We start from the raw sequence: 26,751 nt of genomic DNA, 5'->3' as shown, positions 1-26,751 counted from the left end.
GCCGAAATTGGCCAGTAAATACCAGATTTTATGGGCTATTAGGTGCTCTGGTCATTAAATGGTCTATTTTCGAACTTTTTTCACAAATAAACCGCACTGGACTTTAAACAAAACACGACAGTTTGATGGGTCAGTCAGACTTGGTTTGGCGCATTCACGGTGACTCTGGGCTTCTGTTCAGTTGTGGTGTGTAGGGAGGGTGCTGTCTGGGACCGCTGGATTGCGTGTTCGCAGTGACTCAGTTGTTCAGTTGTGGCTCAGAGTGGCACATTGCACTTGCTTTTTCAGTTCGTTCCTTCATTCCGTTCCTCGTCCGCATGGAGTGATGAGTGTGTCTGCGGGTGTTTTTCTCTGCACGGTCACTGTCTGCTCCATGATTGGATTGCGGGGTGCGCAGTCGTTTTTTGATGGGGTTAGAGGCTTAAGAGCGCATCTAATAGCCCGGAAAATACGGTATATGGTCTTATCACACCAATTTAAAGACCAGAATGGGATTTTGACAGAATAAATATCTTGGAAGCCAATATCCGAGCCACCAAAATGTTCGCCGCCGATACTATTATCATATCGGTCCATCCCTACTGAGGAGGCTGCAAAAGTGTTTATGTGCAAAGAGACAGAAGCGTGAAGCACAAAAGATGATGACAGTACTTTCCATGTTGTATTTAGACTGATAGTTTCAGAGATGTAAGGATGGGTAGCTATGTTTTACAAATAGATTTGCGCCTCAGCTTCAAAAAGAGGTTTTTCCGACACTGATTGCCCAATACCTTGATGATCACTGAGCATCCAGAAAACACTATCATCAATCCCGATAACACACCTGGAAATGAAGCCTTATAGACACAATGAATAGCACCATGATCAAAGCACATTTCAGACACAGTGAGACCCTCCTTTCAGCACTAATGGACCCACATTCTCACACTTTCATCTGCTTTTTCTTTTTTTTTTACATCTTTATTCACTATTTTTGGCCCCAACATTTGCCTAAACCACTGGGCCAAAGAGCTGCTTCTATAATGTCAACATAAGTTATACAATACATACATATAAGTGCACTTAGAATATGTTCTGCCCGCAACGAGACTGAATGTAACTTCAAACAGATGAAGGTGACAGAAGGCGAGGGAGCGCCAGAGTGGAACCAATGGCCCATCAAGGACTGGAAGACTAATTAAGATGAGACTTCCTGTTTTTCTCATGTAATCTTAATGGACGAGGAAAACTGTTCTGAATATGGATTAGGACGCACTCATTTCCACCATGACAAAATATAAAATAGCTGCTTTTAGTTGGAAGTGACAGCTAATGGATTCACCGTTGATTAAAATCGCTGCGTATAGCCTGGTGGTGAGTGTTAAGAATGTTCTTGAAGTTCCCCTTTTTGGTGATTTAGGAAAGCCAGCATCGCAGCTTTAGAGTTCTGTAAATGTGTGTTCCAGCTCCATATCAGAGGTCTGAGTTAGGTCAGGTTTGATCGTAGTGATCCCATTAGGCTTGTTAAAAATATAAGGACAGGTGCAGTGAGACTCTCCGATGAACAGGAAGTACCAAACTGGAAAACTGATAATGTGTTGGTGTACTTTTGGACAGAGCCTGTAAGTGTGTGTTGTTTTTTCACAACTTTTTCCAAAGCCAAGTATTACAGCCAAAACTTCCGGACAGTTGTCATGACGTGTAGGCTGAAAGTGTACAAAGGCTGTTTCTCTGTGTGACCAAATTAGTAAATATTATCATCTCAACAGTCAAATAAATATAAAGCAATTCTGGATTTTCATAATTGTACAGTGATTGGAAGAATACTTTGAAACTACAAATGTATTCTGATTCATGGTCCAATCAGAGTACTGTATTCTGAATACTTGGAATATTTTTACATTTTTACAGTGGCTTAAAAATGTTAGTGTAAAGACTGTATACAGTGTGTATGTATACTGTATGTACTGTATGTATACTGTATCAATATCGTGAGCTACTGTATCGATATATCGCCAAGAATATTTTTTGGTATATTTTACAAAATTATTTTGTTACAGCGCTAGAGATTTGTTGCTTGTTCAGAGCATGGAAACGCGTTTATGAGACACATTTGACATTTTCACTGTTTTGATGATTGAAATGTTTGTGTTTCACATTAAACTTTGCACAAGTAGTGGTTTTACAAAGATTTTCAATATCACAGCCGTGATTTAGCCATTATTTTTATTGAACAGTATTGAATTGATTTAAAATATATTGTATCAAATCGAAAGTGCACTGTATCGAGATATGTATCATACTGGCAATGATACCCAGCCACAGTAAAGACGCAACATAGAGTCAACAGTTTTAAAGCATTTTGTCACAATTGGAGATGGAAAAATCACACATGCACTCTCCACAAGAGTTCTGTTTATTATTTTTTTCACTAATATGTGCAGTTTGAAACCTAAATTGTGTCATCATGTAAGGCCTTGATTTTAGAAAAGTAACTGTATTCTGAATACCACCAAATTAAACAGTAACTGTACCTGAATACAGTTACTCAGAACTAGTATTCAGAATGTGTATTCTCTGTACACACTGCAAAACAATATCTAAGTAACTTAAAAGGACATTTTTAGAACATTTGACTTTATTTGAGTAGATTCAACTTGACAAGTAAAATGATCTGCCAGTTGAATAACTGTGTTTTTCTTAATTGAAGCAACATTGGATTTTGTTTCTTATTTGTGCACAGAGTTGTTGTTTTTCTTATTTTAAGTGTAGCCAGATGTATTTTCATATTTTAAGTACAAAAAGTCTCGTTCCATTGGCAGATCATTTTACTTGTCAAGTGAAATTTACTCAAGCCATAATGAAATATTCTTAATTCAAGCGATTTTAACTCTTCATGTGCATGTATTCATTTACTTCCCAACACAGTAACTGTATTAATTTAAGAAGCATTATCAACATTAAAAGTACACTGTGTAACTTTTTGTTTGGGGGTTCGTCACCTTCTTGTTCTATGGATATGCCATTGCTCTGCCTGGACTGTTAAACATTAAAAAGGCTTACATTTATTCAATTACAGGTGATTTTATAGCTCAAAAATAGCTAGAAAAACAGGTGTTCTGACTGTGGGCAGGTTGCCTCTCCACAGATCTGACCTGTAACTTGGTGTGGCTTGGTCTACACGAAAATAGAAAGGTTTAATACCACTGTGAAACATTCCAGACATAGAAATCTCGATGGAGAAAAGCATTTGACTGGCCTTCCAACAGAAAAGTTACACAATGCACGTTTAATGTAAGAAGCATTATCAATCTTTTTTCAATTTATTTTGGTAATAATAATAATTATGCAAATGTCATCAGTGTTGGTTGGTCTCCATCCCTCTAGCCAACAGTGTTACCAAGCTTAATGTTCTCATTTTGTTTCTTGCACAGATCCGGGGCGTCTGTATCCTGAGGAGCACCTATTGAAGAAAACCTTATTTGTCTTCGCTCCAGGAACCGTCAAACCTGCCCAAACAAAAGAAGCGCCGATATGATTTCCCCCGAGGGAGCGAGACCTTTGCTTAATCAAGACGTGCCACACTTTGAACCTTTTCTCTAACGGCAACAGAACACGTTTACTTCCAAAATGGCACAAGATTGCTTTCCGCCATCTCTGTGAGGAAAGTGGGATGTAAAGTGAATTTGTGTGATCGTGAGTCTCCTGGGAGAGAACACCCACTGACAATGAGAATTCTCTCCAGTCCAAGAAACCATTAAATCCTACTTTTGTCTTTGTTAGAAAAGGACTATTGAGTTGCAGAGATAATGACATCGCTCCTTTTTATCTCCTTAAATATTAGCCCGCCAATACTTCGATGTCTTTTCTAACTTCACAAACAGATTAGCTGCTACATAAATACAAGCAGCGTTATAAATTACAAACCTTTCCACGTTAAAATTCACAGTTACGCAAACTTTTTCTGAACCATAAAACACAATGGATTTTAACGTTAGCTTTGACTACGGCGCGTACCCAACTGGACTCCCCTACAACACGAGTTTAGACTACGACGACTACTACCAAGAACCTGACGCGAGCAAAATCATCATCCCGTCTATCTATGCGTTAGTTTGCTGCATAGGACTCACCGGCAACGCCATGGTCATCTACGTAATCCTCAAATACGCCAAAATGAAGACTGCTACCAATATTTACATCCTTAACTTAGCCATAGCCGATGAGCTTTTTATGCTAAGTGTGCCGTTTCTCGCTACGTCGGCTGCCGTACGCCACTGGCCGTTTGGCTCGCTGATGTGCAGGCTAGTTCTAAGCGTCGACGGAATCAATATGTTTACATCCATTTTTTGCCTTACCGTGTTAAGTGTGGACCGCTACATCGCAGTCGTTCACCCCATAAAGGCTGCACGCTACCGTAGGCCGACCGTAGCCAAAGTCGTGAACGTGTGCGTCTGGGGCCTGTCGCTAATCGTGATACTGCCAATTATTATCTTCGCCGACACCGTTCCTGCTCAAGATGGCGGCGTCGATTGTAACTTTTTGTGGCCTGAAGCAGCGTGGTCAGAGGCCTTCGTCGTGTACACCTTCTTGCTCGGATTTTTGCTTCCGGTTGGAGCGATCTGCCTTTGCTATTGCTTAATGGTAGCCAGGATGCGAGCCGTCGGGCTAAAAGCGGGCTGGCTACAACGTCGAAGATCTGAGAAGAAGATCACGAGGATGGTTCTTCTTGTCGTAGCAGTTTTCGTCCTCTGCTGGATGCCGTTTTACATCGTCCAACTGATTAGCGTGTTTCACCGGCCACCAGACCCAATGATAACGCAGCTTTTTGTTATCCTCAGCTACGCTAACAGTGGAGCTAACCCCATCCTTTACGGTTTTGTGTCAGACAATTTCCGGAGGTCGTTCCAGCGCATCGTCTGTTTCCGCTGGCTGGAGAACGGCCTGGATGCGGAGCAGGTGGACTACTGCGCTGTGGCGGTAAAAAAGCCAGCGACCTGCAGTCCGCTGGATTTCCCAAAGGACTACCTGGCGTCTGAGATGGTTTTCCGCAATGGGACCTACACCTCACGCACAACAACTGTGTGACTTCTGAAGGACTGTGACACTTGGCAAATGTACTAATTAAGTTATTCAGAGAAACGTACAAACCTCACAAACACACTGTACCTTTAGCAGGGATTGGGGAGACAGAATCAAGTTATGACTGATTTTCTGTGATGTCAGACAATGAATGCAACTGAGATAAGGACGTATGCTACTGTATAAACCCATGTGCAGTAGAAACAATAAGCTTTGTTGATATTATATAGCACTTTGAAAAAACTATTATTGGAGTATTTTTGGAAAACTGAAAATACAACTGGTCTTATAAATAATAAACAGAACAATAAATAGAACAGGTCTTATAATACAGTAAATAGAACTGGTCTTATTGGATAATCTAGTGGGTGTGGCGTGAAGCTCACACTGCCCTTTCACTGTCCACATGTTTATATGCTACACGAATACTGATAAGGGTTTTCAGCTAAAGTATTGACAGTCAGAATGATTTCATGGCATGCTGATACTATAGTAACTCTGAACTAATTAATAAAATAATAATAATAATAACACAAATCCATTGTATATTTAAGTATCCAGACCCTATAAATCTATGAGATGCTTTTTAAGGCATTTACAATGTAATTTCCCCACTAATGCCAGAATGTAAAGCACAGCTGAATGTATGCACAAATGACTCTTTGTAGATGGTGTCGTGAGTAAATCATGTAGCTATTTCACTGCAGGGCATCTGACTTTAATTTCATTATAAATTCATTTGTAGGTCTATGCTTTTGTACATATGCTTCTGTGTTTATAATGTATTGTAGCCAACTGCAATTTCCAGCATAGCACGTTCCTTTATTTCATTTTAATGTTGAGTTTTTGTGATTTGTAAATGCTTGAAGATGTTAAAGTGTATTTTATTCATAATTGAAAAAGAATATATTTTTATACTGAGAGAAAAGATGAACTAAATATAATTCCTGTGTAAGTGTATTTCTAGGTCTTCTGATCTGTTCCTGCTGTTTGGTGATGTCCATCATTTTGGAGAGTTATTGTTTTTGTCATATCCTCATTGACTGTTGAATGTGCACTTCATGTTGGAAGATTAAAAAAAATATTTTCAACCCCAGACTCACTGTACTTTGAATCAAGAAAATATAATAAAAAGAAAAGACTATGTAAAACAAAGCAATATTATGACAGCAGCTGATTAGTAAAGCCTGTATCAAAACAACTGTGGTTTAAAATGCGGTCCAATCAGTACAAGTACGGTCATGACATTATGCATTTAAAACAGTAAAGTAAATAATCCTGTAGAGGGGATTTCTCTGTGACCACTTCCTTGCACATTATCAAAGGATTGTATATTGGCCTGTGTTTCCATCGATATACACTAACTGTGTATACAGTGCCTCTCATTTATATTTAAGTTGATTCATTAAATGTAATTGTTACCTGAGGGAGCTTTACTGTTTAAACCCAGCCATAGGCTGAGTGATAATGGCAGAGGAAGTGCAATGAAGGATAAGTATCTGTGCTGCTGTAGCCACCAGCAGAGAGCACAGCAGCTCTGTGGTCCTGTGCATTAATGATCAGATGTTTAATTCAACCCAAATGTGCTGTGAGCACAATAGGTCTTTTCTGCTCCCTCTGTCAGATATTAGTGAACACATCATAAAGTATAATGTGGACGGTCTACCACAGTGACTGCACAGTGGATCCATGTTTAACAGCAGACACTCGTCTATAACAGGAGCAGAGTGAGGGGAGGGCTACAGGCCTGTAAAAGTGCTGCTCTATAGTGTAAAATTGTGTCCACAGGCTGCGGTTTACAGCTGCCCTCACACTCTTTATAAAAGACTTCTGCCTTAATCCGTGTAAAACCTCAGCTCAAATGACGGCTGAAGCCAAGAAGTCAGAAAAGAAAAAAAGTCTAAAAAAAGAAAAATGGTGAAATGTACACATTGTTCTATAAAACAAACTATATACAAATATTCCACTAAAGGCCAAAACGTGACAGGCGTTTGATCAAGTCTTTTGAATTCTAGTGAGAATAAAGTTAAGAGCATTTCAGTGCAAACTTGAGAGAAAAACTTTCACAACTTGTCTTGAATTGTCTGGCTGAGAATAATGGATGTTTTGTACAGCAATTATCAGCATGCACCTTACAGACTAACTGCTTCACCTTTTTAGGTTGACAGTATGCTTGGAGAAAGTGGATTACCATGAGAAAATCCAGTAGCGCTTCAGTACACACTGTTACAAAAACATGTGGATGAAACAAAACTACACAATAACATGAATGTTAACAGTGAACAGTGACCAACATAACTGTATATAAATGTACCTGGCCTGGTTAATGTTCTCATTTCTCTTTAGTTTTGAGTGATGATTAAATATTGTAATCTCTTTTTCCTTTTGGTGTGGCCCCGCAGTCGTGCTCTGTGTGTACAGGAGGTACCTGTCGTCATCAGAGCGCCGCAGTGCAATTACAGGGCTCTTATGGAGGCACTGGTCCATGACAATATAGAAGCCATTCACAGCGAGGAGCCTGCAATCCGTGACTGTACCTCCTGCAGCATTAGTCTATAGAAATATGGAGTTTTGTAGTTACATTTATGTAGCTCTGACCCAAGTGAGCAAAATTTTAAAATGTGATGGCCGTGACTCATTTTTAAATTTAGGCCTTATTGTTATTTTTGTTTCACTAGTTTCTGAATGACTGAAGGAAAGTGCAGAACTGAATTGTCCATTCTCTTGTCTGTGTAAATCCACTGTTCAGTTGCTCTGTTTTCTCACATAACAACAAACAGTGAGTGAAGACGCTGGGTCACATGTGTTTCTACTTTGCCCCCCTTTCTCCTCCCTCCTGCCCCCCTCTCTCCTCCCTCCTGCCCCCTGTCCCGTTGCCTTCCTGCCTGCCCCGCACAGGCTGTCACCCATCTCTGAATTAACTGCAGTTTCTCTGGGTGCAATGGGCAAACACTCAACTTATGTTTGTAGAGCCAAATGGAGGATGACTTTTCTTCACCTCAGTGTGCCCACAGTGAACCCTTTAGCCTCATGTTAACTCAATACTAATCAAATTTAAAAAACATTTGTCTATATTACAATCATGGTATGTTTTGGAAAGTCACAGTGATGAAGTAGAATTACAGATGTATTAAGGTCAGACCTGAAAACTCCTCAGAGGAAAAAATGTAAATGTAAATGTAAACAGGCCTTAATTTTGAATAAAAATCATTCTGCTTTAAAAAGACCGTGTAAATACTTAATTCCTAATCATTATTCAGAATTAAACTAAAAAAATAATTCCGGTCATTCAGTGCATGCGTGTTGGGTTGCCCTTCTGACACGATGACACGCTAGATGGTAAAAAAAGTTTGAATCATGTTTGTGTCAGGGTCAGCCCGATGTTCCTCGTCCTCTATGTACTGGTTCCAGATGGCGGCGAGCAAGACCAGTGCAAAATGGACTAGGTCCAAGCGGTTCTGTGCTGTCCTCTGTGCATGGGATCCGTGCGGCAAAAGTGAGAATGTGATGTGGACTACAGGTCCAGGAAGGCTACTCCTGTCCTCTGTGCTCGAGGACTGTGGCTTGAACCGAGGTGATGCAAAATATCCAAACAGAAGTGCGAATCCCGCTTAGTTTGTTATATCTTGTTCTGAGCAGTCCGTCCTTATCGCTCATTTGGTTCTTCCCCGGGGAAAGCGCTTCTCAGGCCTAAGAACCTAACACCACTCCCCGCTCCAGCTCATCTGGGACTGACCTGAACCGGAGCTGCTCCAAACTGGGGAACAGCGGTCCAAACCCAGACTCCTGAATGGGGGTTCAGGCGTCTGGGTTTGGACCGCTGTTCCTCAGTTTGTATGGCCGTATCCCCACACGTAACGACAAACCACGATAACAAAAAAGCCAGTAGCAGCTTAAGTGTGTATTTCTTCCTATAGACGTAAATTCTTTTGTGTCCCTGTCCAATCAGAACCCTTCCCTGCCCCCAGACTTGTTAAGCGGAATTAATTAAAGGCGATTTAATGTGTTTTCCATGTAAACCTCAATTCGGAATTATTATTTCCATGTTAAATCGAAGCAGAATGATTTAATTCCGAACTAGAGCAATGCCATGTTCCACAGTTCCACATGTACGTTCCACAGTATGGCATTACATCTGTCTCCATGGAGCAGATCAGATCTGTGGAGAGGCAGTAATCCCCCTATATTAAATATCTGATATATGTTTAATGCCGTATTTCAGACAAAGCAATTCATCTCAATTGTGCCATTATATACTAACATAAATCTTTTGCTTTAGACACCCAATCCCCATAATATATCACACACACTTTAAATTAGATTTGGTCAGGTATCCTGTTCAGCGACATGAAACCAGCCTGACCAGATGAGGGTCTGACTCTGGGGACAAGCAAACAGCCCAGATGTACAGGAGATCTGAGAGGGTTCACATATTTGTCTCCTTTAAAATTTATTCTCTCACAGGGAGTCGCTGATGTGCTGGTAGTTCCTGTTTGTGGTCAGGACTGGAGCGGCGCATCTGTAGTAGACACATCTATGGTGAGTTCACAGTGTGCAGAGGTAATCTAAGTCTGAGCAGATAAAAACAAAGACTGTGAGAGGCCCAGAGGTTAAATGTTGACTTTACCTCATCTCACTTTGGAGGTCTTTTAAATTATATGGGTCAGTCAGGTTAACTGTGCAAGATTTCATAAGACTGTTGAACTACTTTTGAAGCAATTTGATCTGAGAAAAAAAATGAGAAGTTATGTCACAACTGGGTAACAAAAGACAAATCTTACATAATCACTGGATGAATTAACAACTTCACACTTCAGTCTTTTCTTGCATCTATGACACCCATGAATTTTTACTCATTATCATTACAGAGAGAATAACTTAAAGGGACAGTTCAGAATTTTGGACATAGGACCTCATTTCCTAGTGAGCCAGAGAGTTGGAGACGTATGGAGACACTTTTTTAAATATTCCATCCAGTCCTTGTATTTGCAGATGTCACTGGAGAAAGGCTAGTACATGTCAATCGCCATAGTTATCCTGCCACTAAAAACAGTCTTATCCACTACACAAAACACCCAAAGTAAAACAATTATAACATTAGCCTGTCGATGTGAATGTCTATGTCAATAGAATCATTTTAGAAGTAAAACCAACCTTGCATTTGAAGGATTTACGTCTGAGCAGCAGCAGTGAGTTGTACTTCCTGATAGAAAGCTTGGCAGTGATGGACCGATATATGTGAAAAAACGAGAAAACACAGTGGCGTCACTTCAGCCATTTTGGTAGGCAAAAAACATCTGTATCAACAAATCATCATCAACATTTTCAGCAGTTATCAGCGAGTTTTAACTTTTCAAATGTTAAAACATTTTTGATCCTCAACATTCAGTGACTTAGAGTAAAATAATGTCATGTCAAAACAATTAAATGCAAAACCTAATTCAAAATAAGAGGAGGAGGAGTTATCTCATGACACGCAACTGTCAACACAAACGAGCGGCCCACTGACTTTTTGCCTACCAGCCACTGCGCAGAAAAGCCGGATGTAAACAAAAACATTTTATAGTCCCTCAACATGTGACGATTCATGTGATGCAAGTTTTGGATTTATTTCAAACATTATTCTATCAGCACAGACATTTACATCGACAGTCTGATGTAATAATAGATTTGCTTCGGGTGTTTTGTGGAGTGGGTAAGACTGTTTTTAGTGGCAGGATAACTATGGCCACTGACTTGCACTAGCCTAGCACCAGCGGCCACTGCAAATACAAGGACTGGATGGAATATTTAGTCTCCACATGTCTCCAGCACTCTGGCTCACTAGGAAATGAGGTCCTACGTCCAAAATTCCGAACTGTCCCTTTAAACTTCTGCCCCTTTATGATACTTAGCTGCTAATATTAATAAAAGTGCCAGACCATCTTTACATTACTGTTACAATTTTTACTTTACTTAATTTAATTTATTTTGTTTTCATTTGTGCCTAAATGCCTACAGAAAACCCTAAGCGTATCATTGTTTAAGATTTTGCATATTATGTCTCCTTTAAGGCTGATGATATCATGAGGCCAAAAAGTACACCGTTTTTCTATTGTGTGAAATAGATCATGGATTTTTTTCATAACACTAATCTTTACGTGTTACCTGCGCGCCGACCTCACATCACTCTTTGTTCACTCGGAGACACAGTGTTTTATCTTGATGTGTCCTTCTGTGACGGGCGATATCCATCAAAGCATACAAAGTCCTAGAGAAAAAAACACACTGCTGAATCTGCTCCTCAATGTTTATTTACTGGCCTCTGTCCAACACTGGAACTTAAACATCAAGTGTCAACTCTCACACTAAGGTCCAGCTCATAATGTATGTCGTGTTGAAATCGTGTATGGTGCACTGCAAAGGAGGTCTGTCCATTTAGGGCTATGTTATGTTTCTATGTGTTCAGTATACAAAAGTACCAATTGACGTAGTTTGCTCTGCTATGAATGTGAAAATGAGAAACACCCACATAAGAAACAATGCAACTGTTTTAATAATAGTTCAAGATGTTACTTTTTAAAATTTTCTTTACTATTATTTTTCATATATTCAAGAACACAATACATTTTTTCAGTATTTCTTCATCAAACTACCCAGCTACACCATGTTTAGTTTAAACATTTTTTTTTTTTTACCTTTTACCTCTTAAATGAAAAGGTGCCCACAAATTCTCATTCACACCTCTTAAGTTAAAGCACAGACAATTTATTGAGCCCCATCAGAGTCCAGTGCAGACATTTGTTTGCACCACCTTATCGGTCCATAAATCCAGACGGAGGCTCTCAGGCTGTGGTCGGGGTGAGGTGCGAGGTCAGTGCTAAATCAGAATGAAACAGGACAGTTCCAGAGGAGGAGCCTGATTAGTAACAACAACAGTCCACACTCCTGGTCCTAATGGAGGAGATGTGTTTTTTATTTAACTTTATTTATGAGGATGTCAGGGCCCTTGCTCAGTTTAGCCCTGGGGCCAGTTCATCTGGTTCAGAAGGCTGCAGGTAACAGGCTGAGAACACCAGGAGAGAGTCCTCAGTCTAAGATAAGACTAATGTTGCGTTCAGACCGCCACGCACCAGACGCCTCTAGTTGGGCGCTCATTTTCCTGAGGGCACTTGAAACTCATTGACGCACTGAGAATTTTTTCAACTTTGGCATCTGACGTCTGTGCCGTGAACTCTCAAGCATGCCGTGTGAACGCATATGTCAAAACCCTGGACTAGATATGCGTTCATAAATTGTAATGTAATACATTCAGAATAAGTAGAAAATATAGTAAGAGACAGGGGTCAAACATTAGCCTGATTCATCAACCGGTTTCACTTCATGGAAACCGTCTGAACTCGCAGCCTTAGGATTCATTCACTCGACGGTAGGCGGGTACTTTTTTATTTAACCAGTCGCTGCAATTTGGTCATAAAGTATGTAATGCGCCACTAAAGGGGCTAACTGGTATATTAAGCTTTTCCCCAATTCCCAAAGGAAGAAGGACAATAACGTCTTTTCCCTTGATAAAATTCACCAAACATTCTCTTTGTTCTGGCTTTAAACACTCAATCTCGGGAATCGTTGCCAACACAGAATGTATGGCTCTTCGCTGATTGGCCGGTGCGCAGTCTACAACATCCGAGGTTTTTGCAAACCAGCTAGTGTATTCTGATTTCTGACCTAGTCACTGGAGAGAAATGAAATTGAGCAGAGGCACTATGTAGCGCCAGCCTGACAAGTCAAAAATGGCATCATTATACAAATGTATATGTACAAGTAAAAATTAAATATAGAAATATAGTAATACAAACTATATCTCTAAGAAGCTATTGTGATCTGCTGCCATTCTCTCTGGCACTTAGGTCAGAACTATGTTATTTTATGATGTGTTTAAATATCGTGCTCTAATTTCACACAGAAAAAAAGTTATTGGTTAATATCTGTTAATACTGACAATATCTAATACCTATCTAGTGAAGGATAGGACACATTATCACATGTTTTTGTGATGTGCTTTTACCTAGAACGCTCAACAGCATGGCATTAGATTCTCCGAGGAGACATGCAGATGATGCCACCAGGCGCCAAGTTACAGGTTACATCAGATCACTGGAAAAAACTGTGAATGTTAATCGAAAAACGCAAGATAGATTTGGCAAAGCAATCTCCATGGAGACTAGCAGGTAGACAAGTTACATAACTTGCACCTTTTAATACATTTTAACATAGAGTCGAGTGCATCATACCCAGTAAGAAACAAATGAATTAATAAATGTCAGATGGTGAGTTCAATCTCCTCCTCAAATCATTGCGTAGATTACTTTTTAACAAGTTAGCAGTGAGAATTTGTCATAGCTGAAGAGCAATGAATCACTCCATACTATTCTGACATGTGGGGTCAGCTGAGGTAAGTGGTGCTACTTTAACAGATCTGAAACTGATAAACACCAGGATAACTTATACTTTCCGTGCTATAGACAAAAATAACAAGGTTTTCAGACACGACTTCTTCCCACTCACTTTGTACTGGAGCATGTTTCTGTGCAACACTTGTTTTAGCAGCCGCCTCCACCAAAGAGCCCTGTTAGAAGTGCACACAAAGCTAACTGATGGCTAATTATCACTTTGTATCAATTATTTTTATCACTTATTATGTGAAGAATTCAGCTTGTTCAGTTTCAGAGCATAAATTAGCAATGTCACCAAAAATAATGACGCATAAAAATGAACTGTTACCTCAACATGCTAATGAAGAATTTATGGATGAGTTACTCAAAAGATATAGGGTGGTGGATGAAGTACTCAATGTTGTTACTTAAGTAAAAGTACAGATAAAAAGGTAAAAAGGTGCTCAAGTAAAAGCAAAAGTATCACATGAAAAAATCTACGTAAGTAAAAGTATTTAAGCACCTGTTTAAAAATGAACTTTAAGAGTAAAAAGTAGAAGTATTGCATACAAATGTTGTTAAAATGTAGTGATATTGATTCAAAAATGATACATATATTCGAAGCAACTAATCTGTTTCTTATTTTTTCATATGAATTTTGTGTATTTATTTTTAGTTTTAAGTTTGAACTTAAAAAAATAGTCAGGATGTTACCACAAACATCATTTACTTTTCAGTCCAGTTTCAAAAATGTAGTTGAGTAGAAAGTACAGACACCTACTTTTAAATGCAGTGAAGTAAAAGTAAAAAGTATTCACTGTAAAATGTACTTAAAGGCTCATTATGTAACTTTTTGGTTGGGGGTCCATCATTGCTCTGCCTGGAATGTTCCTCAGTATGACATTAAACAGCTTTGCCTTACATTTTTTTCAATTATAGGTGGTTTTGTTGCTCAAAAATACCAAGAAAAGAAGTTAGCATGGTTGCTTCTCCACAGATTGTAACTCGTAACTCCATTAAAATAGAGAGCTTAAAAGTTACACAATGCACCTTTAAGTAAAGTACAGATAACTAAAAATCTTAAGTACTGTGTGGACCTTTCACCCAAACACATGACTTTCTTGTTGGGTAAAGGGGAAGTCGTCTTTGCCCTTTTCTTTCAATGGCCCAAAAGAAAAACAAATAACTTGAATATTTAACTAAAACACAACTGCTATTTTCTCTCATATCTCTCAGTCTTGCATCCCATCTGTGGTCCAGCTGGCAGATCAGGACAGCGTTTCCATGGAGACACATGGGTAAACACTGGACATTTTCCTGCAAAAATACTAAAAGATGACTTTCTAAACAGGGTTTTGTGGGGAATAGCTTGAGTAGACAGACCGGACACCATTAGTGAAAATGAGCTGACCAGAGTCACACGATAATGGGCCAAAATCTCATTTGGACCAACAATACTGCAGAACTTGTGTTTCTACTGCCTCTGCTGGACAAACTTTATTCCAAATTTATCATGTGTATCATAATTTTCACATTATGAGACCAAATTATGCTTGTATCTTCATCAAAAACATACCTGGAGTTGCGTTTTGTTTCATTCATACATACTGGTTATTCTCTCATACAGAAAACACTTTGTACCACCTTCTGATGCCATGTGGTAATGTGAAAAGAAGTGCTCCACTGTGTTTTTAAACTTTATACACCTTCACTAGAATCCTTTGGATAATTTCAGCCCTGGATCTTACTGAGTTAAAGTGAAGTAAAGTGAAGTAAAGTAAAGTAAAAGGAGCTGTTAACTTGAAAACTATCACTTCAAGACACAAGGTGGAACAGAGCATTTAGCAAAAACAACAAAACACAACTCCATTTAAGTTTTTGATGAGGTAAGAACATTCTAGTATGGCTTAAAGCTCATAAGAGTAAATTTTGTGCAATGTAGGACCTTTAAATCCATAACAAAACATTGCGTGCTTTCTTATCAAACTAATTAAGTTGACTTACTGCGGTGACAACTTTCTGATCCACAGTAAACAAACTTGAAGGTCACTTGTAGTCTTTAGGGGGATTAACTCTTCTATTTTCTGACTATGGTTGAAAGGTCTTATATTATGCAAAATTGACTCTTGTGAGCTTTAAACCATGTTATAATGCTGATATCAGAAACATGCATGGAGTAGTGTTTTGTTTCATTCACAAATGTTTGAGTAATCCTGCATTATTGCTCCACCTTGTGATGTCATGGATTGGTAGTTTTCCAGTTAACAGCGACCTTTTACCTTTTATTCAGTAGAAACAGGCAATTCCATGGCTGAAATCATCGCAATGATTCTAGTGAAGGTGTAAGGAGTTCTTAGCCAGGCTGGCACCACCTAGTGCCTCCGCTCAATTTCATTTCTCTCCAGCAACTAAGTCAGGACTCAGAATACACCAGATGTTTGCAAGAACCCCGGAAGTTGTAGACCACGCACCGGCCAATTAGGGAGGAGCTGTGAAGCCATGATGTCAAACTCAAGCGCCTGCCTGGGTCCCTTTTCTGGTACAGCACAACAGTAAACAACGTCGAGATGGATGTAGACGAAGACATATATTCTGTGTTGACAACGAATCCGAGATCGAGGATTTAAAGCCAGAACAAAGAGAACGTTTGGTGAATTTTATCAAGAGGAAAGATATTATTGCCCTTCTTCCTACAGGATTTGGCGCATTACATATGTCACGACCAAATAGCAGAGATTGGTTTTAAATAAAAAAGTATCTGCCTACTGTTGAGTGAACGAATCCTGATGCTGCAAGGTCAGACGGTTTCCACAAAGTGAAACCAGCTGATGAATCAAGCTAAGGAGTTCTAGCACTTCTGTTGTTTTCTGTTTGAGAGAAGAACTCAGCCTATATATGCAGGGTTTGTGAGTCAAACATGTGAATGAAACAGAACACAACTCCCAGTGTGTTTGTGATGAGAAAACAACAATATAACCTTCCGGTAGATCAGAAAATAGTGTAATATGGGCCCTTCAAAGTCTCTCCTTGTTGTAGTTTGGGATTGTTTACACATTCAGTATGGTATCAATCAATCTATTTAGGAATGAGTTTATTAACTTAAATTTGTACTTGCCAAACATTTTCTCCACTGCATCCAACACCACATGAAACCAGGCAAAAACACCATAATTCAAAAAACGGCATCTTTATTGAATTGCAGCATTCGCACACAAACACCAAAAGGCCCTGAAGATCTTTTTAGACCACTCAAAGCTTAGAAATAAAATCTCTGACATGCTGTTCTCATTAGACATGTATGGGAACAAATCATGACAGCGCACAGACAACATGAAACTAGATCCTATACAAGCCTACCCGATCCGATGCGGACTATAGTGTCTCTAGGAAGTTAAGCTAGCACATTGGTCAGTGGTCGCGCTGTTCCGGCGTGACAATAAATGAATTAAGTTCTAATTAAATTCAATTTAGAGTCGCGAAGATTCAGGGACGTGGTGTGCTGTTCATTCACAGTTTTGGAACAAGCCGATCCGAGCTCAGAAAGACCGCCATTTCAGGTGATTTTTTTTTTTTCCAAAGGTGATTTTTTTTTAAAGGGAGTGAAAATGGGGTGAATTTTGGTGCACTATGTAACTTTTGGTTGGGGTCCGTCACCTGCTTGTTTCTATGGATATCTCATTGTTCAGCCTGGAATGTTCCACAGTATGACATTAAACAGCTCTACTTTACATTTATTCAATTACAGGTGGTTTTATAGCTAAAAATACCTAGAAAAACAAGCATTCTGATTGTGAGCAGGGTCGCCTCTCCACAGATCTGACCTCTAACCTGACCTGGTTTGGTCTATGAAGATAGAAATGTTTAATACCACACTGTAAAATGAAACAGAAAACACACACCAAATTTCTTGTAGAGGTGCAAATGCAAGGAACAGTAAAATAATCCAAAAATAAAATAGTTGATGTTGTAAACCCCTCTGGCATCACCTTGGTTTGCTTTACTTTTGAGCAAAACCACTGTCTTAAAGGTGCATTGTGTAACTTTTCTAGTGGAGGGTCTGTCTATGTGGAAATGTTATTGCTTTGTCTAGAATGTTTCACAGTGTGGTATTATAAAAATGAAAAAAAAAAAATGCACTCAAACGGCCGATGTCTAAAAACCTTTATGAAATTTTGAAATAACGTAAAAAAGCCTTCGTCAGATCATTTTTCTTGCTTTTCTTCATCAGATCATTTTCCACAGTGGTCCTGAAAATGATCTCACAAAGGCTTTTTTTCCTAAACATTATTCAAAAATAAAAATAAAAAAGCTTTTGGACATCGGCCATCTGAGTGTGCTCTGGATTTTTTCACTTTTATAATACCATACTGTGAAACATTCCAGACAAAACAATAACACCTCCACAGAGACAGACCCTCCACTAGAAAAGTTACACAATGCACCTTTAAGACAGCCGTTTTGCTCAAAATTAAAGCAAACCAAGGTGATGCCAGAGGGGTTTACAACATCAACAATTTTATTTTTGGATTCTTAGCTTGACAATAATGAGCAGAACATATTTTTGGTTGTTGTTGAGAAATATGCTGAAATATTCCTTCATACTCTCTCAGGAAAACTGCAACGCAATTTTATACTTGGAAGTGTTGAAGGACTGTTTTAGGCAACTGTGCATAAAACAGAAAAAGAAAGAGGTAAATAAATGTAAGCAGAATTGATTTGTTTCCACTAGAAGGTTACTGGCGTCCAAGGAAGACTGACTGCTGAGTGGTAGTTTGCCAATATTCTGAGTTCCAATGAGAAGATGGAGTGAGTTGTTTAATAAAGAACAGCATTTTCTTGTGTAAACTTTTTCAAGAGATTGAACTTTTAATGTTCATACACCATTTTTCACATTCACATGAGTAGCTTTTTGTGCTTTACCTTATTATAGGCTACATGTTTTTTTTTTCTTCTTTAAATCTATTGACCTTATTCGGCCTTGCCCACTTTTACCTCTACGTTTTCTTTGTGATGGCACTTCTGATTAAGATAAGATAATGCTTTATTGTCATGGAAGAAATTTGTCTTGGGACAGGAGAACACATGCTTTAACGCAAAGACAGTACAACACAGCAACATAAGCACTGTATAAACATCCAGCATAGAAAATAAATAAATAAGAGACCAAGTATGACCACGACTGATGCACCAACAGAACCTTTAAGTCACTCCTTACACGCAATCCCTTCGCAACCTTGTATTCTATTAACAGTTGCACACTCCCTAAGCCTATGTTCAGTTTTGATTGCAGATTCCCTTTAGCCTGATTCATCAGCCGGTTTCACTTTGTGGAAACCGTCTGACCTCGCAGCATTAGGATTCACTCAGCGGTGAGTGGGTACTTCTTTAATTTAACCAACTGTTTCTATTTGGTTGTGACGTATGTAATGCACCAAATCCCGTAGGAAGAAGGGCAAAAAACGCTTTCCCCTTGGTAAAATTCACCAAACATTCTCTTTGTTCCAGCTTTTAATCCTTGCTCTTGGGAATCGTTGCCAACACAGAATGTATGGCTTCGTCTACATCAATCTCGACAGCTTTGTTTACTGTTGTGTTGTACCACAAAAGGACACAGACAGGTGCTTGAGTCTAATGTCATGGCTTCAAAGCTCTTCGCTGATTGGCCTACAACTTCCCGGGTTCTTGCAAACCATCTAGTATATTCTGATTTCTGACCTAGTCCCTGGAGAGAAATGGAATTGAGCAGAGGCACTAGATGTTGCCAGCCTGGCTACATTCCCTTGACCTATGTGCAGGTTTGATTGCACATTCTCTTGACCTTTGTGCGGTTTTGATTGCACATTCCCTAAACCTAAGTGCGGTTTTAATTTATGTGGGATTAAGTGATGATTAAGTGGGAATCCCTTTCATTTTCTCAAACTTAAACATAAGTTTTGCCACTAAAATATGATATAAAGTAAGTTGATTTGAGTAAAATGTTCGGTGTTCAGGTGCACCAACTTTTCTCTGGGAGGCTTTAAAGCAGCTTTGCAGTTTGTACAGAACTTATTTACTATCAACATCGGCAGCCCCAGGCAAAATAATATAACCTGAATACAACCATGTCGGGGCCCACAGCCACTTCCAGAATCAGGTGAATGTTATTTATTCTTTAGAAATGCTAGGATTGAAAAGTAATTTATGTTTTGTGCATAGACTGTAAAAGTGGTGGACTAAAGGAGTCTGACGTCACCCATAGCATTAAGTTTGGTTCCAGACAAACAGGAACAGGAATTTATTTATGTAAAAAATAGCTAAATAAAAACACCAGGATCATGCAGAGATGGTTAGGTTAATACGAGCATTTTAAGACCAAAACGACCAGGCTCACTGCAGCAGTTACAGAGAAAGGGTTGACAGTTTTTCTATGTAAGTCAATTGAAAACAGTTGGTGGAGCCGGAAGCGCCCCCGTGAACACTTCTTCTTTGGAACGCGGCGGCTATATCCATTTATATATACAGTCTATGGTTTTGCGGTTACATGAGTGCTATAGAATTTACAGATCGCCATTACTTCACTTCCTACAGCCAGTCTATTCATTTGTTATTATGGCAACACAAACATTGAACTTCTCACCCGGATGATCTACAGCCCCCCAGCTGCTCACTGCCTTTTTCAGCTGCAAGCCAAGATTGCTAATAGATTTCAGGTCAAAATCGTCCACCTCCTCTTCATTTGCGATGATTAATATGACTAGACCAAAATATTTTATACTGTTGAGGCCTGGACCCTCCCTGCTCCTCTCTACCTCCCCGAAGCTCGTGTCTCTTCCACTGCGTTCACATGAGGTCGCGGCTCTCTCCCACTCACAATACATTTTTGTTGCTTTGTCCATATGGGGTTTCAGTCTATTTTGGCCCATACACCAAAGATGATCCTGTTGACACTGGGTTTATACAACAGAGCAACAATCAAGCTTTATCAACATCATATGGAAGGTAAGGAGCATGCCGAGGAGAAGGTCTGTGACTAAATAGTTCCAGCAAATCAAAAGTTTTCAAGCTGGGAGCTGTACCAAGACTAGAATTATCCAGTCTTCAGTTCAGGTGGGTAAAGTGATCAAATACTGTATGCAAGTAAGATTGCGGTTACTGTAAAATAATATTACTAAAGTACAAAGACAAAGGCAAGACTGTCAAGCAGCTGTTGAGACATAACATCTGCTTTACAATGTCTTAACAAGGCTACGTTTATATGATGACGGTCTGAACAGAAGACACAAAAATGGCGTCGCGTCTTCACTTGTTATTCATTTTCGGGAGGACATCTGCATCTGGTTACACAAAATTGTGTAATTCGATTGGGTATGCTTGTACTTAAAGCAATAATGGCATCTTTGGACATACAGAAGTTTTCACGTTTTCATCAGCTACTCCTTTCACAAAGTTGTCCCACCATCAACTGGTTCTCCAGGTCTCATCCATATCCATCTGGCTCACCTGCGATGAACTGGTGCATCCATAACTTGACAGAGGTAATTGCAGGCCCTTCTCTGCTCACTAATAGTATCTCTGCAGATTCTGTACATTTGTTGGCAGCCTCCTGTAAATATATTAGAGGTGTCAGAGCAGTTTGAAGGTCCAATGCATGGAAATTATCTGCCATGTTTGTTTCTGTGTACTGTATGTATGTTACGTAAACACGTATGTGATGTAAACACATACGTGACGTGAGCAGATCTGACCAGAGTTTTGCGTCTTGGGCAGTGTAGTTGGGAACGCTATGGCGGAGTGTATTCAGCTTTTCCACTCTGGAGGCTGGTTTCAGATTTTTGCATTTTTGAGCCCCAAAAACACTGTCTAAATGAAAGGCACTTCTGATAAAATATTTTGTTGTTTTTACCCACAAGCATTCTCGTGTAAACAGACCCTTAGTTTATGTAACTGGAAATACAAAATTAAATAGATGCATGGAACATTACACTGTAAAATGTCAGTAAGTGTATGGAACTCTGTAAATTTATTGGAGTGTTATAGCCCTTTGACCTGCTTAATGAAATCTTTATCTTGACCTGCCTACCAGCATGGACCGTGAGGAGCTATTATGGATGTAAATTAGATTATCCAAATATGAGTCAGGCACAACAACATGTTTGCTTGCTGCAGTTTCCTCTCCATCAGCTGTCACACTGTGTTGTATAATGTCATTCAACTCGGTGATGTTGTGACTTTAAGGAGCCAGCCGTTATTTGTGTTAGCAAAAGCATTGAAAAAGTGCAGATTTCGACTGTCTCTCTGTGTGGCATGGGTAACAAAGGCATCAGTCAGTCAGGGCTGTGTGTCATGGAGCTATGAAGCTCACTGTGCAGTGTGGAACACATAAGAACAGTGTGGACTCCATCTTTGAAGTGAAGTCAATAACAGCGCACAATTCAACACTAGTCCTTTGAGCCAGCACAGTATTTACACTATAGAGGAACTGCATAGCCACATACCCCATGCACTGTCAAATATAGTCTATATTCAACATAATAATAATAATAATCTTATATAGTGCTTTTCCAGACGCTCAAAGTCGCCACACAATTTTGTGCATTTTCCTTTCACTCCACATACAGTGATGATAAGCTCCTATGTTAGCCACAGCTGCCCTGGGGCAGACTGATAGAAGAGAGGATGCCAATCTGTGCCATCGGCCCCTCCCACCACCACAACAACACAGGCACACTATTTTCATACCGGGCAATGTAGCTGAAGTACCTTGGACACAACTTTGCTACTGCCATCCCGCGGTGACAACTCTCTTCCCCCAATACAAACCAGGCCCAGCCCTGCTTTGCTTCTGAGATCTGATGAGCTGAGAGGTTTGGCCGCAATAAAACATGAGCAGTATGTATGACAATAGCTAAAACACACTGCCCATGATGAAGGATTGCAAAACTACAACTGGTTTCAAACAATTTGAAGCAAACATAATTTTGATTGCATTTTCATACAAAAGAATTTTCCAACCATAACAACTTTGAACCATTTTAGGGTTAGAAGCAGAACAAAAGATATTAATAATAATCATATAAAACCATACAGACAGAAAATTGTAGGAGTTCCACAGGGAACTGTCTTTTGTCCTTTGCTGTTTACTTGGTGGACTGCAAACATGAACAGACCACTATTGCTACCATTTGAAAACCGCTGTAAACACAGGCCTGAGCTCTTGTCCTGATGTGAGAAAACATGGAAAGACCTTTTTCAACATTTAGCAGTTCAGAGAGTTCATATGTGCTAAAACTAGAACACCCTCTTCATGATGAGGTTTGAAATAATGTTTTAAAATATATTCTCTTCTATTAAAGTGCAAAGCACAAGTTATGACTAATATTCTTGTCATTTGTTCTGCAGCTCTTAGACTTTGTTTAGGAATGAACATTTAGTCATGAAAGAAAGACACGATCTGCCTTGAAGATTTAGGGCCAAGTTAGGGCCAATAAAAAGATCAGTATCATGGTGAAAATGAACTATCTTATTCTTTCGATTACTACTGAAACCTCCAGTGCCCCAGTGTGTGGAAAATGTTTGTGATGGGAGGTTTAGGAAAAGTCTGTCAGTTACTACACCTGCTTTACAGGTACAATATGAGTACAGTTTATTTAGCAGGTGAAATTGCAAAATAAATAAATAAAATTTAAATGTATGCCAAACTTACAGCATCAGCGCCAGAGCTAATGCTTAAACTCTTCTGAAAAATACATTTGGGACAATGTCTAATGAAAAATATAAATAAATATTCTTACTCAATGCTTGCTTAAGTTGTTTTTGAAGATGATCATGTATCACTGTACTAAACATTTGCTGTATTCTCTATCTGCCTCAGATCATCTGCAAACCTTGTTTTGTATCCATGTTTGTCTCCATTGCCACTGCAAAAAAAAAAAAAAAAGGTCAATAAACAAAATCAAAATTCTGCTTGTATCACTTTGTATTTAAACAGAGTAATGTCCGTTACACATCACTCAGTGTCCTCGTTGGCGTCTGTGGTCTATCACAGTTACGCAGTTACCCTGGCAGCACAGGCAAAAGTCTCTTATCTCCACAACAATATGCACTGGAAACAAGCAGCTGCCCGTCAAGAATAGAACTGAAGCAATCATCTCAAATCAGATTGGACAAACACATGCTACACAGTACTTTTTGTTATGGGGATCTGTTTCAGGGCTTATCGCAGGTACCACACAATGTGGCAATATGGGATAACAAGATCATAACACCGATAACACACATATGAGATGGTGATACTGCTTTAAATTGCAAAACAACCCTTTTATGAAACCGTATTTTTATATAACTACTACATTTATCTTTTTTATGAAACACTATTAATATCAAAACTGAATGCTGCCAATAGAAGAGTTTAGCTAACATTTATTAATACCCAGAGGTGGAAAAAGTGCTGAAAATGTTATTTAAGTAAAAGTATCTTTACTTTGCTTAATTCCTACTCAAGGAAAAGTAAAAGTAACCATCTAAAAATCTATTTGAGTAAAAGAGTTCTTCATTTGTAATGTTTTCAGTTATTTGATATAAAAAAGGATGAGTCATAAATCTAATCCAGCACAAGTTGTTTTAATCAAGTTTTAAGTGATACAGACAAACAACAACAAACAACAACTGAGTTCACTAACACTTACTCTTTTAACACTTGCATTATTATGTTATTCCCTGTTTTGCAACTGAATGCAACAGTTTCCTTTGCTTTCCTCTTGAGAAAAATCCAATGCATGTTCTTCTTGAATATTATCCATGACGACCTCGATCTGTTTCTTGACACCTGTGTCATCCAAGTTGTTCCAAGACAGACTGACGGTTATGGACAATGACTGTACATTGGGTGGGACCTTGATGCATCATTCAACAACTCCTATAGATGTCAATATCACTTAGAGCCTATTTTTAAAACCACGTTAAGCATCGTCATTTCAGACATTTGAGATCGCTGCTATTCTTGCTGTACAAACGGCTTGTACACATTTATTAGCATGCTGCTCCATAGAAAGTGAATGTGTGCACCTCATACACTGTAGATCTAAAAACGTATATCTGAAGTTACAATCTAGGCTTGGTTAATATCAGATTAGATCAGAAAGATTGTAAATTTTACCTATAGCATGAAAAAAGCTGCAGCTAAACAATCATTAAACGTAGAGAAAGGACTGAAGAGTTTTGTAAACATTTTATTTCTCTATCAATCTGATTTTACTCAGTAACGAGGGTGGGTTCCAATGTAAAGAATTTAAATACTCTGGTCAAAATGTGCTCAAGTAAAAGTAAAATTATCTATTTAAAAAATTACTTAAAAATGACAAATTACTCATCAAAACTACTGAATTACAGTAACATGATTAAATGTAATTAGTTTCTTTCCACGCTCGTTAATACCATAAGGATTTCGCAGTCTAAGTTATAACAATACGCTTAAATTGTTAGTTTGTCTGTATCTCCAAACCCCAATATGCTCTGTTCCACCTTGTGATGTCACAAAGCTGTAGTTTTCAAGTTACCAGCTCCTTTTACCTTTTGTTTAGTAGAGATTGGCAATTCCAGGACTGAAATTATCCAAATGATTCTTGTGAAGGTGTATGGAGTTTAAAAACACAGTGTACCTGTATTACTACATGACATCACAAGGTGGAACAGCGTTTTCTGTTTGCCAGAAGAATTATAAAATGAACAAATTATGTGATTTTAATTTAACACAGCTATTAACCGTTATATTAACAAACCCAATGTCTATACTAATTTCAGTGAAAGGTCTCAGTGATGATTAAACTATCCAAAACGCGATGGCCCACAGAATCCTCCCTGACAGGACTTATCTGCACACTCACAGTCAAATCAGATGAGATTTAAAAAGTCATTACCCAGAATCCGCTGCAACTGAAGACTGCATTGTGCTTATTAACTCAGCTTCAAATGGAAACCCCAAAATAAATAAATAAATAATGGAGACACAAAACAAACCCAGTGTAAACAATATTAATCACTGTCATAGGAGCCCGGGAGCGCGCAATAAAACAATACAACGCTACCACATTACACATAATACACAAGTGACACGCAGTCTAGTCACAAAACAGCAGAAAAATAAGATCGGGTTACATAATATGGCAAAGAGGGCAAGTTTAAATTGCGATGTATTTTCTGCAGAAGTTTCAGACAGTGTGACAAAGCGGTAATGAATGCTTCACCCAAACAAATGTGTTTATGAGGCATGAGATCGAATGACACGATCTACTGAGCAAACTGAAGGCAATTCCATTCTATAGAGGGGATTAATATGGTGTAATTTGGTTATACAATATGACATAATCAAACACGGCCAAAAGAGATTATTATTACTGAGCATTCCTAATTCACTTGTAAGTAATACGATAAAATGTACATAAAAGGTGTTACATGATACAGGCTATTTAATGAATAATATACAAATATGCGCAAAATTGACTCTTTTGAGCTTTTAGTCATGTTAGAATGTTATTGCCTCATCAAAAACGTACCTGGCATCGCAAAGGAGGAATTAAATTCTGTCAACTGGACAAAAATTTTGGATCAAATACGTTTCACAGCTCATCTTTAATCCATCATGTGAACTATGGATCCTACCTGGACAACTGAGAGATTTCACAAATATTTGGCATTGTGTTTTGTTTCATTCACACATGTTTAAGTAATCCTTTATAATTATGCTGTTTGCATCCTCAGTACAAAACGCTGGAGCAGTAGTTTTCAAGTTAACAGCTACCTTTTACCTTTAGCTCAGTAGAAATGGGCAATTCCAGATCTGAAATAATCTGAATGATTCTGCTGAAGGTGTATGGAGTTTAAAAACACATTGGAGCACTTCTGGTATTACCACATGACATCACAAAGTCAAACAGAGTGTTTTAAGTGTTTTAAGAGAAGAACTCAGTTTACATACGCAGGGTTTGTGTGTTAAACATGTGTGAATGAAAAAAAAAAAACACAACTCCAGGTCTGTTTCAGTTTCAGAAAACAATATTATAATATAGATCAGAAAATAGATTATTATTAGACTAGATTTAACTTTATTGTCATTACACATGTATAAATACAAGGTAACAAAATGTGGTTTAGCATCTAATCAGAAGTGCAAGGAGCAGTAAGTGTGACAAATACAGAATGTGCAGTAGTACAGTAGACAATATACAGTATATGACAGTGTAGAGTGTAGTGAATAAATACAAATAAATATGGTAGTATGAACAGTAGGGAATTAGATTTAACA

The 26,751-nt window shown here is 38.7% G+C and overlaps 1 protein-coding gene across 1 annotated transcript; it reads left to right on the top strand.

Moving 5' to 3' along the window:
• Positions 1 to 3,960: 3,960 nt before the first annotated feature.
• On the top strand, positions 3,961 to 5,067 carry sstr1b (somatostatin receptor 1b). The gene has a single exon (XM_020936424.1). It carries the CDS (start codon positions 3,961 to 3,963, stop codon positions 5,065 to 5,067), a length of 1,107 nt encoding a protein of 368 aa, XP_020792083.1.
• Positions 5,068 to 26,751: the final 21,684 nt, after the last annotated feature.

Source organism: Boleophthalmus pectinirostris, unplaced genomic scaffold (assembly GCF_026225935.1).
Source record: "Boleophthalmus pectinirostris isolate CB_2022bp ecotype Guang Dong unplaced genomic scaffold, ASM2622593v1 HiC_scaffold_20, whole genome shotgun sequence".
Taxonomy (NCBI): Eukaryota; Metazoa; Chordata; class Actinopteri; order Gobiiformes; family Gobiidae; genus Boleophthalmus; species Boleophthalmus pectinirostris.
Note: the sequence above shows the minus strand (reverse complement) of the source record. Positions and strands in the feature narration are given on the sequence as shown.

Bases quoted from the DNA above. Each gene is read 5' to 3' on its own strand.
- sstr1b (XM_020936424.1), top strand. From the start codon at position 3,961: ATGGATTTTAACGTTAGCTTTGACTACGGCGCGTACCCAACTGGACTC.